This window comes from Poecilia reticulata, chromosome 2 (assembly GCF_904066995.2).
Source record: "Poecilia reticulata chromosome 2, P_reticulata-male-v2, whole genome shotgun sequence".
NCBI lineage: Eukaryota > Metazoa > Chordata > Actinopteri > Cyprinodontiformes > Poeciliidae > Poecilia > Poecilia reticulata.
In genome coordinates this window covers 4641508-4657510 of record NC_088831.1, presented here as the reverse complement: position 1 = coordinate 4657510, position 16003 = coordinate 4641508, and the positions used below count along the sequence as shown (strand labels likewise).

General features: G+C 37.9%; 1 protein-coding gene across 17 annotated transcripts in view; it reads left to right on the top strand.

Moving 5' to 3' along the window:
* Nucleotides 1-16003, top strand: part of dmd (dystrophin) — a 222171-nt gene that overhangs the window by 94861 nt on the left and 111307 nt on the right. For all 17 annotated transcript variants that reach the window (XR_014090847.1, XR_014090846.1, XM_081615481.1 and 14 more), the window contains exons 3-5: nt 10908-11000; nt 11803-11883; nt 13269-13361. Coding sequence is in view for 15 of the 17 variants with exons in the window: in XM_081615481.1 (XP_081471607.1) it covers nt 10908-11000; nt 11803-11883; nt 13269-13361 (267 nt within the window). In the remaining 2 variants the exon portion in view is untranslated. The remainder of the gene's footprint in view (nt 1-10907; nt 11001-11802; nt 11884-13268; nt 13362-16003) is intronic.

The window sequence follows — 16003 nt, the reverse complement described above, 5'->3', positions numbered from 1 at the left end:
CCCCACTGTCAGATGTTTCCTTGTAAAAGGCGAAAATTTTGGAAATAGTTTGACAGAAAGAATAAGCAGAGGCTCATATTCTGTTTAAGCTTGAAATAATAAAACATTTTTGGATTTTGTGACAGGAACAGGATGCAGATGAATAATAATGGGTCTGACGTGTAGCATAAAGATATTTAGGATCTGTTTTTGTTTTTAATTATTTGTCGCCGCAGTTCAGTTTACAGCAGCAGAAACTTTAGGCAACCATCTGTGTGGTTTAGACCTGGCAATCCCCCTGGCAGCAGAAGTAAAGAGGATAGAATTGATGTCACAGGCCTTATGGTTAACCAGGCAGACTGGGTGCTATAACATTTTTCAGCATGGAGCTGGAGGATCCAACAGGCTTTATATAAACACACAGATCGATCCTCAAGCCATGTTCATAGCCTTGTTAATGCCAACTGCAGCCTAATGAACAATACGGCATGAGGAAGAGAGGAATAAAGAATAAAGAAACGTTTCCAGTCATTCCACAAACCTGCCTGATTAGAATTTACAAGGCAGTACTGAATATATTTTCACAAATGAATGTCTCATCAACTTCCTTTTAAGTTTCAAAGACTTAAAAGCATATTTTTTTGGTTTGAAATGCCGTAGCTTTTACACCTTCTAGAGTTAGCGTTCTGCTATCTTTAGCTTAGCTATTTGTTTATAGAGAAGTCGCACCATACAGCTCATTAAACCCAGTATTATATATTTAAAATAAAGCCAAGAATTAATGATAGGATTATTCTTTCACAGCTTTTGTTAGCAGTTAGCGCAGTTAGCATTGCTAATGTTCACTTCTTATATCGGATGTTTGTCTTTACGATCACAGCTGGAGTTTTCTATTTCCTTCACAGTCAAACTTGTCTGTTTGGAGTTTACAACATCACACCAAAAAATAGCACAATAACAGCTAAAAGGAAGTTTTTTGTTTGTTTGTTTGAACATCCGCCACATCCAGCAACAATCCTACCAGAACTAGCCTTCTGCTACTTTCAGCTTAGCTGTTTGTTTACTTGAGAGACTGTGAGGCCGTATCTTTCGGCTCATTAAAACTGTAATTTCCTATTTAATTCAAATGTCGCCAACAGCTTATGATGGGCATATTCAATGTTTTCATAGGTTTTGTTAGCAGTTAGCACAGCTAGCTAGAGGTAACAGCAGCCTCTTAGTTCACGTTTTATCAGATTTTCGACTGTGCTACTCGAATTGTGAAGAAACTGGTGTCATTTTATATTTCCTTTACATTTAACAAGTATTTAGACATTTAAAAATAAAAGTTAGCAGCTATTCTTCTTTCTTTCTCTGAGTATTTATCATATTGTGAACTTGCCTTATATGGGAATCTAGAAAGATTTTTTCCCATTTCTGCACTAAGGTCAAAAACAAAAGACTCCATCCTAAGCTTTAGAAGCATTGCTCTTTTCTTGAAGCCTTTCGAGTAATCTGGCTATAAATCAAAAAAATAAAAATAAAAAATCACGAGAAAAACAATACAGACTGGAAAGCAAAGTCATTTAAGGGACAAGAGCTGTCATCAGAAATCTTTCAAAGGACATAGAGAAACGAATAAATCAGAAGCAGCTGGGTGTGTTTTTATTGAAGCTGTTTGGAATATTGCTGGATTATTAAGATGCGTTTCTCATCCATCATGTCTGTTTTACACAAGGGTTGAATAAGTTGAACTCATTTTGAAAACTACAGAGGAATCCTTATGAATAAACAATATTCTGGAAGTGAAACTTCTGACTAATGTACATATACAGGTCCTTCTCACAAAATTAGCATATTGTGATAAAGTTCATTATTTTCCATAATGTAATGATAAAAATTAAACTGTCATATATTTTAGATTCATTGCACACTAACTGAAATATTTCAGGTCTTTTATTGTTTTAATACTGATGATTTTGGCATACAGCTCATGAAAACCCAAAATCCCTGTCTCAAAAAATTAGCATATTTCATCCGACCAATACAAAAAATGTGTTTTAATACCAAAAAAAGTCAACCTTCAAATAATTATGTTCAGCTATGCACTCAATACTTGGTCAGGAATCCTTTTGCAGCCTTCAATGCGGCGTGGCATGGAGGCAATCAGCCTGTGGCCCTGCTGAGGTGTTATGGAGGCCCAGGATGCTTCGATTGCCTTAAGCTCATCCAGAGTTTAAGGCTCATATTGTGAACTTTCTCTTCACAATATCCCACAGATTCTCCATGGGGTTCAGGTCAGGAGAGTTGGCAGGCCAACAGTAACACCATGGTCAGTAATACCAGTGGTGTTGGCACTGTGAGCAGGTGCCAGGTTGTGTTGAAAAATTTAATCTTCATCTCCATAAAGCTTTTCAGCAGATGGAAGCATGAAGTGCTCCAAAATCTCCTGATAGCTGCTGCATTGACCTGCCCTTGATAAAACACAGTGGACCAACACCAGCAGCTGACATGGCTCCCCAGACCATCACTGACTGTGGGTACTTGACACTGGACTTTTGGCATTTTGGCATTTCCTTCTCTCCAGTCTTCCTCCAGACTCTGGCACCTTGATTTCCGAATGACATGCAACATTTGCTTTCATTCGAAAAACGTACTTTGGACCACTGAGCAACAGTCCAGTGCTGCTTCTCTGTAGCCCAGGTCAGGCGCTTCTGCCGCTGTTTCTGGTTCAAAAGTGGCTTAACCTGGGGAATGCAGCACATGAAGCCCATTTCCTGTACACGCCTGTGCACGGTGGCTCTGGATGTTTCCACTCCAGACTCAGTCCACTGCTTCCGCAGGTCCCCCAAGGTCTGGAATCGGCCCTTCTCCACCATCTTCCTCAAGGTCCAGTCACCTCTTCTCGTTGTGCAACGTTTTCTGCCACACTTTTTCCTTCCCACAGACTTCCCACTGAGGTGCCTTGATACAGCAGTCTGGGAACAGCCTATTCGTTCAGAAATTTCTGTCTGTGTCTTACCCTCTTGCTTGAGGGCGTCAATGATGACCGTCTGGACAGCAGTCAGGTCAGCAGTCTTACCCATGGTTGCGGTTTTGAGTAATGAACCTGGCTGGGAGTTTTTAAAAGCCTCGGGAATCTTTTGCAGGTGTTTAGAGTTACTTTGTTGATTCAGATGATCAGGTTAACTGCTCGTTCAGAGAACCTTTTCATGATATGCTAATTTTTTGAGACAGGGATTTTGGGTTTTCATGAGCTATACGCCAAAATCATCAGTATTAAAACAATAAAAGACCTGAAATATTTCAGTTGGTGTGCAATGAATCTAAAATATATGAGTTTAATTTTTATCATTACATTATGGAAAATAATGAACTTTATCACAATATGCTAATTTTTTGAGAAGGACCTGTATATGTACACAGTATCTAAAAGAAAGTCAATGCACTCGTCATATCGTCATTATCCCATGAAAAAATTTTATTGAATATATTTACAAACATGTGAAGTAGTCGGTGTACAGCTTGTAAAGCTGTTACTCAACACAAATGACTGGCAACAAAGTAGAAAGTGAAAATTTGTCAATACATTTGCGTGGCAATAATTTTAATGATTAATCGATTGTGAAATTAGTTGACTATTCTTTCAATGATCAATTCATCACGATTAACCCTTCATCAAATTTCCTGATGCTTCGTTACAATGAAACTTCATGTTCTTTTTTCCCCACTATCCCCCTTTAATCTTATAAATTAATGTCATAAAAGTCTAAATTGGACCAAAAAGTACATTTTCTTCTGACGTTGAAGTCAAATTTTTGGTAACATTTTTAGTTCCCCACAGCAAAGGAGTGTTAATGTTTGGAGGAATCCGTTCCCAGTAAACAGTGAGTAGACAGTCCCATGGACGTTTTTCCATGTTGTAAAAAATATAGTGAAATCTTTTCCTGATTAATTCAGCTCTTAACACCTTGTGGAAACACTTAATTTATTCCTTTATATTAAATTGATTCAGTGATGAATGGAGTTGAAGTTGTGATACGGATTAGATTCGTGTTAATCTGTAAAACTGGCTGAGTTATGAACGCTAATATCAGGAATATTTGCTATATATATAAAAATTTTGTTGCAGTTTACTCCATATACAATGGACAAAAAGCAATATAGAAAAATGTTGGACATAAAGTAGCTCAGCGATCATTTTGCTCTCATTTTCCATTGTTTTTGTTCATATCCAGTAAAAAGACGAAAACGGCAAAGTTTTCAAAGTTTCTCTCTCTTGCTTGCTTTAAATAATTCAAGTATGAATTGCGTTTCCCCTTGCGCTAAATTGATTTTTATTGCCTGCAAGTCATGGGAATTCAGTCTCTAAAATGCCAGTCTTCCAGGAGTCGGTCAATAGTTTAGACAACAACGACTGTCCCCCTGTGGCCAGGGGTGAAAGTAAGGGGGTACGGCAGGGTACTGTGTACCCCTAAAAGATTTAGCGGGGGTACGCAGTACCCTCAAGAGAGGAGCGGCTGTCTGCTGTAAAAAAAAAAATCAATGGATTCACCGTGCAGCCATGAGAGCACCCACTAATCAGCTGTGACTGATTAGTTTTTCAAAAATAATCTAAAACACAACTTAATCAGTTAATAAATAGTTTTTTTTCTCATTTTATATTGTTTCTGAACTGTTCGTGCTTTGTAGAGCAGGGCGCAATATGTCGATCGCGGAAGGTTTTGAGTCGATCTCGGCATTAAGTAACAAACTGAACGCCGCCAGGACGCTCAGACCAGCAGGTCCTCCTCTGACTCCTTATCAAAATGTTTGTAACTTTATTAAAGAACAACAACAAAAAAATCAACAAAACGTGTTCAAATTAATGACCCAACAACAATAATAATCTCAGTAATTATTGTTTCAACAAGGTGTTGCGCAATTCTGTGCGTTTCGGTTCCATTACCAAAATAACTAGCAGAGCAGGAGTTTAAAATCAACTAATCAACCACTGCTGTGTTCAGGGGAGCGCTTATTAATAATCGCAAAATAAATATCAAGCCTGCAAACCTAATATTGTAACGGACTGATTGTTATGTTTTTAACATAATCTTGGGTCGGCTTGTGGAGCGCAGGAGGTTGCCATAGCAACAGCTGTGCTTAAATGACAGAGACAGAGAGTTAAAAGGTGCGAATGGTTTAGAGTTGATCACCTGTTCAGGTTGTTTTACCTTTTTTTACCTTTGCCTTTACAGCCACTGTAGTTTCTGAATGTTCAATAAGCGACAAACTTGGACTAATTATCTTTGTGACTATACGTCATTTACAACAAACATCAAACACGGTAAATATGTTTCATTAAGTATTTAACAAACAAATGGCTTCTACCGCGATAATTATGTGAAATTAAATTAATTGTCTAATATAAAAAAATAGTTTGGTTCTGTCGGGTTCAGAGTCTGAGAGGCTTTTCCTTTATATCAAACAAATTTTTTTTTTGCCTCTTATTTAGTGGAAATATTGATGTTGATGAGACTTTCTCCAAAATGATAACCTTTTTCAACCTTTATAGCTCCACTGTTAAAAATGAGGCTCTAACATTCACAAATGACATTGAAATAAAATCCAGTCCAACATCTGGTTTGAGTTGATTCCTCTGGAACCTGTTGGAGAAAAAAATATCCCAACTTCAGAAGATGAGCTTTAACTTAACAGAGCTCTGTGGTTCCTCCTGTCAGTATGAGAGTCAGGGTGAGGAGGCGCCATGTTAGGAAGAGAAGTGGAAGCTGCAGGATCTTCAGAACAAACAGATCATGATGCTGGGCTACTGATTATCCCTGTCTAGACACAGGATCAATAGAACCAGTTTAAAAACCAGTTTATTTTTGGCTTTTTTTTGTCATAGGTCTTAGTGCCCCCAAGAATTTAAAACTACTTTCACCCCTGCCTGTGACCAACAGAAAGGCTCCATTATCTGCTCCTGTTACAAACTTCCATCCTCCGTTTGCTGCCATCGCAGTGAAGCCCACTGACTTGTAGGAGGGAGGGTGTTGTGCATTCTTTATTTGTCCTCCGATGACATTGCACAGGTAGCATCTCATTTGTTTTTCTCTTTGTAATTTAGAGTTCGGTTATCCATGATGTTCTGCTGGAAAATTCAATTACAGAAGCAGGTTTTTTGTTTTTTTCCCCCCTTCTTTATATCACTGCTTTCCATTTATTTTTTTCTTTTGCTTGCCACAAGGTTTTATCTGACGTGGAGGACGGACGGCATACTAACGATACCGATTTGGCCTTTCAGTTGAAGTGATGCACAGTTCGTGTTTTGTAAATATGTTGGTCATTATTTACTTTCTTTTTTTAGATTTACAATTTTCATATTTTAGTTAATGTTTACTCAGACATCTGATGAAAATGTGTCTCCAACTTTATAAACACCTGAATATGCAGATTCACAAATAAAAGACCGAAAGGCCCATAAAGATTTTTCAATGTTTGTTCAATGTTATATTAAATTGGATATGTTCAACATTCATTTAAATGCTGATATCTTATTACTCAGGCATTCTTCAAAGTCAGACGAAAGTGTTGTGGTCGGATGAGACAACAGTGACCTTTATATCACTATGACAACGACATCATCATGGTGAAATATGATGGTGGCAACAAGATTTAAGTTTTTTAAGTTTGATACCAATTATTTTGACATCAGTCGATATCTACTGCCAATTTTTAAAGTCAACATTACCGTACTTTTTCATTTAAATGATAAAAATGACAAATGAACAAATCTTACACAAGTCTCAATTTAACCAAAAATAATTAGTATATTTTGATGTAGTTCTACCTCTTTTGTTTGATTTGTATGTTAAACAGTTAAAAAAATTTTTCTATATTAAATTGAATGGGCCAAAATATTGGCTGCCTGGGGTATACGTCGACCTTTAGTGGCGGCATCGTGTGTGTCATGAAGTGTCCTGAAGAAGCATGAAAAGAGAAAAAAATAATAACATGTTGGAGGCTATGACATGTCACACACAGCCAGATTTACTCTGGATACAAATGCACTCCACACTATTCAGATCTTCATTTGCAGAAAGTTTAAAAACCCTCAAATTTTGTCGTAGTACAGAAAAAAATGAAAGCCGAATTGACTTAATTCAGTATTTTTCTTAAATGCGGACATAAATGCACTGAATCGCACTGACTGAGCAACTTTAATTTGCTCAGTCAGTGAAATTAGTGCAACAACCAATGTAAAATAAAGGATGAAAAACCTGAAATTGATGAAGACAGATTGACTACCTTGGACAAACAAGTAAAAAAGTAAACCATTTCTTTTCAACCATTTCTCAAAGTGCAAAGGAAAAGGAATTCTAAATAGAATGTGAAATAAATAATAAAAGTTAAGAACCAGCCCCGTTGTGACTCTGAACTGGAGTGAACCACTAGAAAACAGGAAGGATGGGGGCTTTTTAATGAATATACTCAGGATGGCGCAAATTGACCAATTAGATACTGTTCTTAATTATTCCTCTGGTGCTCAAACAGCCAATAAATCTCTTGTGGTGCCTGAGTACCTCAAGACATAAGATTTTGACTTTTCTAACAGCATAGTAGAAAAATAAAAACAGAAAAGATGTCACATGAGGTTTGGATTTGCTCTGGAAATTATGTGACTGGCAGCCGAACTCAGGCTGTTGCTGAGTGTGGGTGATGATTGTCAGAAAACCACACACAGCAGCTATACTTACAAGGTTTAAGAGGTTATATACAGTAGTGGCGGTAATCAGATGTAGGGTGTCTGAGCCTGCGGGAGTGGCCAAACATGCAGTAGAAATAAAAACAAAGTATTTATTCCAAGTACACCTTAACCTTTTTCACTCTGTAATCCGTCTGTTCCCTGTTTAATGGCAGATGTGCTTTACAAGTTAAATCCCCCCAAAATAAAACACTTGAGACTTCTTGCTAAGAATTTTTCTGACATTGAAGATGTGGGTTGAATAAATGTGCATGCTTGTCTGTTTTCTGTCATTATGACAATGAAAAATCTGGCGGATGTCAAGATTAGAGGATCTCCAGTTAGGATAGAGATTGAATTACCATTCAAAGCCGTTTTTGATATGGTTGGAAGGGCTCACTGCAGTGGGTGATGACGATCAGGGGGGCGATATGCACGCTCAGAAGTAAAGAAAAAAGTTTCCTATTGCATTTCCAGTTCAAAACGTGAAATATCTTGACTAGTCATTCAACTTGAGATTCATAAAACCTTCGTTTATCGATGGAAACCTCATGTGTAATTAGCTTTGAGTTTCAGATTGAGACGTTCATGAAAACTGCAACAGACGAGTCAAACCTGGATTTAGTTGTTCTACAGCAATCAAAGATTCTTCGATTTTAAACCTTTTATTATACTTGCGAAAACAACCAAATAGGCATTGGATGGTATACAATAACCTCCATTGCTTTGGGAATCATAGTTTTTTATATTTTCTGTCGACAGTTAGGTTGGTCAAAAACCCTCTGTTGCAAAACAATTGAAGGAGATGCCAAAAAGAAATGCATTCAAACTTTTGTACGCGGCATCATTTTGGTTGTGGTAAGAAAAAAAAAGGTAACTGTTTCAGAGGGAAAGACGAGATATGAACCAACTCTCACATTTGTATGTGACCAACACTGCAGTTTAATTTGGGTTATGAATGCCCCTACACAAATAAACTAAGAAACGAAAATGTAAACATGGTGGGAATGCAGATGGCTAATGGTTGGTAGCGGTTAGCCGGTATTGACACTGAAGCTGGTAGCCGCCCGTTAAAATTCAAAATAGATCCTGCTCAAATTCATCTTTTTGCTGATTTTTCTGTGGATTGCACCTCCAAAAGTTTCACTTATTTGTGAGTGTTTCTAAAAGCTTGGAAGCTGAAATTCCTAGTTGCAATGCTACTTAGCACATCATTGGATGGTGTTTGAAAAGCAGCCAACCCAGGAGCCCTATTCTTTTTTCTTGCCACTGATTGGTTTCACCCCAGATATAGAAGACCATGGGCGCTCACTTTTGCAGCCAAATTAGTTTGCACTACGTGTATTATTATATATGGAACTTTAACTATTAAAATAGGCAGTTTTTATAGAGAATCTAAGGTATTTGCAGGTTTTAGCTTTTCACATAGGGGAGCTGTGTCCCTCTCAGTATTGGGGTGGTCTATTGTACTTTGATGGGTGAAACGTAAAATTCATATTCATGCTGAAAACGGCTGTATCATAACGTTTGAGGAGCGCCATAAAGTTTACATAACTCAACAGCAAATATGTGTTTATATTTCAGGTAAAATCCATACTAAAACACATTCTGCTGGGGATAGAGTTATGTCGAGGATTGTTTCAGTCTCCCCCCACTTCACCGTTGTACAGTTTTATTGATACTTGAGTTATAAGTGCTCTCAGGTTTCGAAAGACTATTAGATCCCCCAGGACTTGTAGTTATAGGAGCTTTCATTTTGCACTTGGGACACTTGATAATCTGTTTTCATCCTCAGGGAGCAAAATTACAGGGAGGCTGTCACTTAAAGGACAAAAGACATTTTTTATAGTTCTCCATGTGCAGAATTGGGAATGGATTTTTAGTCACTCACCGACAGAATATTAATCACCCAGAAGAAATGGTGCTGGGGTATTTTGGAGGGCGGCCGGTATCCATCTACAGAGGTCAACAGGTGGTAGGCTGGTGTGATGTTATCACCAAAAAAATCTAATAGATCTGTTCTATAAGTAAGAGAGAGCTCTGTATTACTGTGTTCTCGGTGATTGGCTACACTAAGACCCTCCTCCTGGTTCTGATTGGTTGTTTCTGTCCGCTGTGTATTTCTGCAGATGGCAGTACAATTGTGAATAATTTTCACAATTGTACTGTCTCATGCTATCAGGGCTTAGTGAAGGTTTCAACAAATATGAAAAAAAACCCAACATTTTTATGAAAGTTACATACTGCAGTAAACAATGCCTTTTCACTCCAGATTAAACCTTGTTTTAAAATCTACTTTTATGCCTTAGTCTTCAACACGATGTGAGACATTAACTTTTATTTCTATACTTTAAGTGTAATATGCTTTCTTCATGTATTAATCTGTTTTTTTTGTTTGTTTGTTTATGTTGCTCTTCAGCACTTTGTTCAGCCTCGGTACAAAATGTTAAAGTGCTTTATAAGTAATGTTAACTGTTGCCTTGTCACATCTTAGAAAAAACAAGATCAATCAAAAAATAATGAAAAGAATATGATTCACACTGAGGTCTTCATCTAATAGTTTAAGTTAAAGTTGCACAAAAAAAAACAAAACAGGTCCAGGTCTTTCCCATCCCTTGGGGCTTCGTTGCTTTAGGTTCTGAACATTTATTATTTGCTGCTTTTCAATGTAGTTACAATATTACTTGCAATACATTTATCAAACATATTAAATATTTAAAAAATCCACATTTTATCTACCGAATCAGTTGTTCAGGTCCTCTGATTTTGTTCTAAGACGGGAAACTCATAGTGTATTCAGCCTGCAGCGTGTTCTGATGTGAATCAACTCCTAGTTTGTAAGGCCAGACTTGTCAGCGCAGATAAAGAACAACCCCCCGGGTATAAAATTGTTATCTTCACATTTAACACCAGGCTGCGTTGTTATTACTCGAGAAATGTGTCCCTGTTCAGACCAGCGTGTTGTTTTCTGCCACTTTGGAGGCTGAACCTCTGGCCTTTCCTGTGAAACTAGCAAATTCCCCGCAGCATCTCTGCAGGAGTCATTCCAGCCTTTGTTTTTCCTCATTTGTCATCCAATAGTTCTGGTTCTGATTTACCACTACCAAAGAAATGATTTGTCTCCGGTTGGGAACATGTGAATGTTAAAGAATGGTGCTCATGTTTAGGTGTTCTTGTTGAGTTTTAGTGCATTCTGTTAAAGGTTAGCTCTGTCTGTGTGATTCAGACAGGAAAGCCACCTGTGGAGGACCTGTTCTCAGATCTGTGTGATGGACGACGCCTGCTGGAGCTGCTGGAGGGCCTCATAGGACACGAGCTAGTAAGGACACACGCGCACACACACACACGCACACACAGACACACTCCCACTCTTTCTTTTACCACAATAAATGGAATAGAGCAGCACATCTGGGCGCCCTGCCTGCCCTCAGCACTCACATAGCTCTTAGGCTAAAAGCAGACTTTTGCTGAAGGCCAAATTTTGAGACATTTTCTAATCCAATGGTATCAAAAAAAAAAAAAGCGAAAAAAATGTATCATTTTCCATCTGCATGTACTGTTATTTTAGGTGGTTTCCACTTTATGCTGTCTGTCGAAACGAAGGTTGTTAGCTATAGAGAATGCAAAACTCTACTCTTTTGTATCTTAAAACTTGGTTTTATTTAGTTGCGTTTGCCATACTTTTTTTATGTGGAGCCAGGTTGGTTTGGATGGTTCTTTTACCATTAAAAGATAAAACATTAGTGGTTTGTGGTCAGAGTTGGGAAAGAATGACATTTAGGTAAGCACTCTCTCCAAGGTAAGCTCTGTCCAGCGCCACTTCCTGTACTTTTACTTTTGAAAAATATGCAGATTGATTTACAATTGATCCGATTTTGTTTCGGTATCCACACACACATTCAAACATGCTACTATTATAATTTGGCTTTTTGTACTGCTTATAAATGCTCTGAGCAAGGTCATTAATATCCTCTGCCTGCTTCCTGTGTGTGTGCATGTGTGTGTGTGTGTGTGTGTGTGTGTGTGTGTGTGTGTGTGTGTGTGTGTGTGTGTGTGTGTGTGTGTGTGTGTGTGTGTGTGTGTGTGTGTGTGCGTGCGTGCGTGCGTGCGTGTGTGTGTAGGTGAGACTGGAGAAAGGGACTAGCCGTGTTCACTCACTTAACAATGTCAACCGTGCTCTGCAGATCCTGCAGAAGAACAATGTGAGTATACACACACTACAACACACTGAATCACAGTTTGGGTGTGTACAGACAGACACTAAAGTAATTTGACAGAAAACCATAAAAAACCCATAAACCCGACGACAGAAGGCACACTGAATGCACAGTCAAAAAATGTTGTGTACATAGCTTGTTTTAATGTAATATTTGTGGAAGTTCTAAAATGTATAGTGTGTGATGTTTTATCAAAAGCAGGAAGCAAACTATAGAGCAGGGCATTCTGGGTAAATGCAACCAAAACAAACGCTAGTCTAGCGATTGCAAGAGAAATGGCTCTCGGTCTTTTACCAAAGACAAAAAGGAAATCCTACAATAGCTAATGTCTGACACCATTCTATTTTTGTTTACATTTCATAAAGAAGGAAGTCGCACTTTTGTCAGCTTCTGAGGTTTCTGTGTCGTTTCATTCTGTGGTTTGAACATTGGATGTTTCCCTATAAGTCCCTATTGGATGATAAGAACACACAGTTCCTCAGGCGTTTCTCATAAAAGTCCAGAGGAAACAGGCAATATTGACAAAGACAAAATGTAGGTTCTTTTATTTTTATTTTTTTTGAAGAAACTTTTTTTTAATTATATGTAGGTCTTTAAACCATCTGAACAACACTTTAAACACTAAAGAGAAACTTAAAAGTTCAAATGTCACATCCTGAATTACAAACTTGCTACCATATGTTAGCAAAAGTCTTAGCTTTTCCTCATTGAGCAACACATTTCGATGTTTCTTATTGGTTGTTTGAATTTTCCAAAGATATCAAAAGAGAAACTGAAACATTTGTCAGACTAAAGGTGCCAAAATAGTAATGAACGTGTTTTAAAGGGGCAATAATGTGTAAAGTTGACTTTTTTGAACTTTACATCATGTTAAAATGATCCATGCATGTTTGAGAAATCCTTTAATCTCCATTGGCAACCATTCATCAACTTCTCAAAGAAACGTGGGTAAAAATGTTGTTTAAGGGTTAATAGAGGAGCCATGTTGTGATGACTTCCTGGAGACGGAGTTTCATAAAGAGAAGGAGCTTCTTAAAGAGACAGAGGCCCAATTTTAACAACTTCAAAGACAGATTTCTTTTAACATAAATTATCTTTATGGAGCATTTTTATTACAACTGAAGCTAACAGTCACTTGATTGTGCTATAAAGTGATATTATGTGGCTGGAAACACATAATACTGCCCCTTTAGTGCTTATGTCCTCCACTCTTGATGATGAATTTTAAGTGTTTTTAATATAACTTGACTCCACCAACCCCTTCCTAACGGAGTCAGAGAAAAACAAGGAGAGAAGGTAAGGAAAGCAGTTTGACTGTTGGGAAAACAAAGCAATCATGAGATTTTTGTGTCTCTGCTGCCTCTCTGCAGGTTGATTTGGTGAATATTGGAGCAGCAGACATCGTTGATGGGAATCACAAACTGATTCTCGGGCTCATCTGGAGCATTATTCTCCACTGGCAGGTGTGTTTGTGCGCGCGTGCGTGTGTGTGCGTGTGCGTGCGTGCGTGTGTGTATAAGTTACAGTGAACATTTGTTTCAGCGTGCCACCTTTCAAAGGAGTTTATGAAGAAGAATACAAAGAACAATTTTCACCCAAACAGGCGGTTTTCGTGTCTGAAACATAAACTCACTCCCTCGAATTGCTCACATTTGTTTCACATTATGCTAAACAAATGCTACACGTCCCTTTTTGGAGCATGTTAGGATCACTTTGTCTTTCATATTTGAACCGAGTGCTTAGATGTCGTACCTGTCAGTCGGTAGTCATGTTGCAAGAAACGCAAAGACGTCAGAGCGCTGCAAGGAGAAAAAGTTAAATATGAAAAAAAAATTCTTAGCGGCAGCAAATGCATACTGATTCCTTAAGGCAAACTTCGCCATATGGTTTCTCACTTCATCCTTTCTAAGTGTGCAAGTCGTCACCTTGCATGGCTGGGTGAACTATAGCTGAAGTAGAGATTTTAAATTCATCTTCACCATTGTTTTTTTATTTTTTATTTGTTAGTGCAGTACAATGCCTTTCATAATATTTATAGCCTTTATCCAGTTTTTCAGATTATGCCAAGTTGCGACTACAGACCTGAATGGATTTTATGATCCAGATCAAAAAATGGTAACAAATACTTGTAAAATTTTGTTTTATTTATTTATTTTGGAAAGACAGTTCTAGGGAGTCCAGTTTTAAGTTTTCGTTAATTATTCCTCTTTTTGAGTCCTTTATGGAGGACCAAAGTATATCGTCATGTTAGAATGGCCCAGTCAAAGTCTAAACCTAAAACCAATTAGGAATGTATGGCAAAACTGGAATCTAAGCTTGAACAATATTGCAAATAATCTATTTTTGCATTAATTGTAATTGATGTTCAAAAACAAATTCACACCACACTTTTCCAGATTTTCTATGTTTATTTTTCTTGTAAAAACCTTGAAAGCAATGACATTTTTTTTTAACTTTTGCTAGTTTATCATATGAACATGTTTATAATTTGAAAGAATCAGAAAACATTCAAGGCCATGAAACCATAAAGCGATGTAGATATGTCTGATAAGAAGCGTGAAATGTTAGAACTTAGATGGTTTTGTAGTGTTATTTAAAGAACTTCTCCCTTTAGTATTCCTTTAACATTATCTCATGTCAGATAACTGACAGAAATTGTCAGACTTGGAGCGTTTTGACGGAGGGGTTCTCAGCGAAGTCGGTCTTCTATTCTCTTGAGACCTCATCCATTTGTCACCCTCTGCTGTAGACATTTTGTTGCTGTGCACTTACTTTTTTATACATATGCAATTTCTTGTATTTTGGGTTCTTTTTCTCTACTTTTCCATTGCCTGAAGCGTTGACTTGGCGGTTGATCGCCAGGGGACATCGTCTTGGATCTTTCCTGTCTCATCATAGATAATGGATCTGATGCTCGTGAATTCTTTGCCTTGCTCCTTATGCTTGGTGTATATCTGAATCATCAGCTGCCTCCGCCTTCTCATTTGGCCTGCTTATGATACCACTGGGGTATCTGATGAACTGCAGGGCACACGCATTGGTGGCATGAACTTCATTCTCAGCATTTAGCCGACTCTTCGGGATCCCAACTTTGTAGTTGATATCATCGTTGTAGTCTCTATATGAAACGCTGTTCCAAAGATATATTTAAAATGGTTTTGAACATCAAATGTCTTGTTTTTTGCTTGATCAATTCTGTTAGCTCTGATAATCCCTTTAATTTCACTGGACTGCTTTTGTCGCATCACAATGAGACTTTGATACTACTGCTTTGTTTCCCATTGCCTCAGATCTGTTAGGTGATGTCTCAATCAATTTTAGTGTTGTTTTTAAGCATTAAGAGCAGTTTTAACAATACAAAAACCCATCTGGAGGCAGGTGTTCTGGTCACCAAGAAACTAATAGTGCAAATCACCCTGATGTGGTGGTGTTGTCATTATGCTATGTGGGGAAGCTTTTCTTCGGCAAACACCAGAAACCTCATCCCTTAATTGGAAGATTCTACCTCATAAACTTCTGGAAACTACTGAGATAAATAGCAAAAAGAAGTGACCCTACAACTGAGCCTTGAGGAACACCAGTCTTTATCGCTAAAGCCTCAGTTATTAGTTATGTTCACAGCTAAACATCCTTGTTGATCTGCAATTGCTATAATTTGGTCAGCCACATGCAGACATGATACAGAAACTATTTATAGTGCAGCCTCTGTTGGAGGTCTGGTATTATGACTATGGTTGTTGTTTCAGGGGAAGCAAGTTGTCAGATTTACTTGGAATGGAGCTGGTGCAGCAGGACACACATATTGACACTTTTCTCTTCCCGTATTGATGGGTGTTAGCCTTGAGTGGGCCTGTTCTCGTCTTGATTTTCCCTTCCATCCTATTTATGGCTGGGTAAACAAAGTTTGGTCAATAACATGTTGTTTAGCTTCTCCTTCTCTCGTGTCCCTTCTTCAATACCTTATAACTACGGCTCTTACTCAAGCGTCCAACATAGAGTTTACTGTCATTTAGCATTGGATATGTTCTAATAGACATGTTGGAGTTGATATTGTCTCTAAATCTGGATCATGTATAGTGACGTTCAGTGGAGGTTTCAGAGGTTT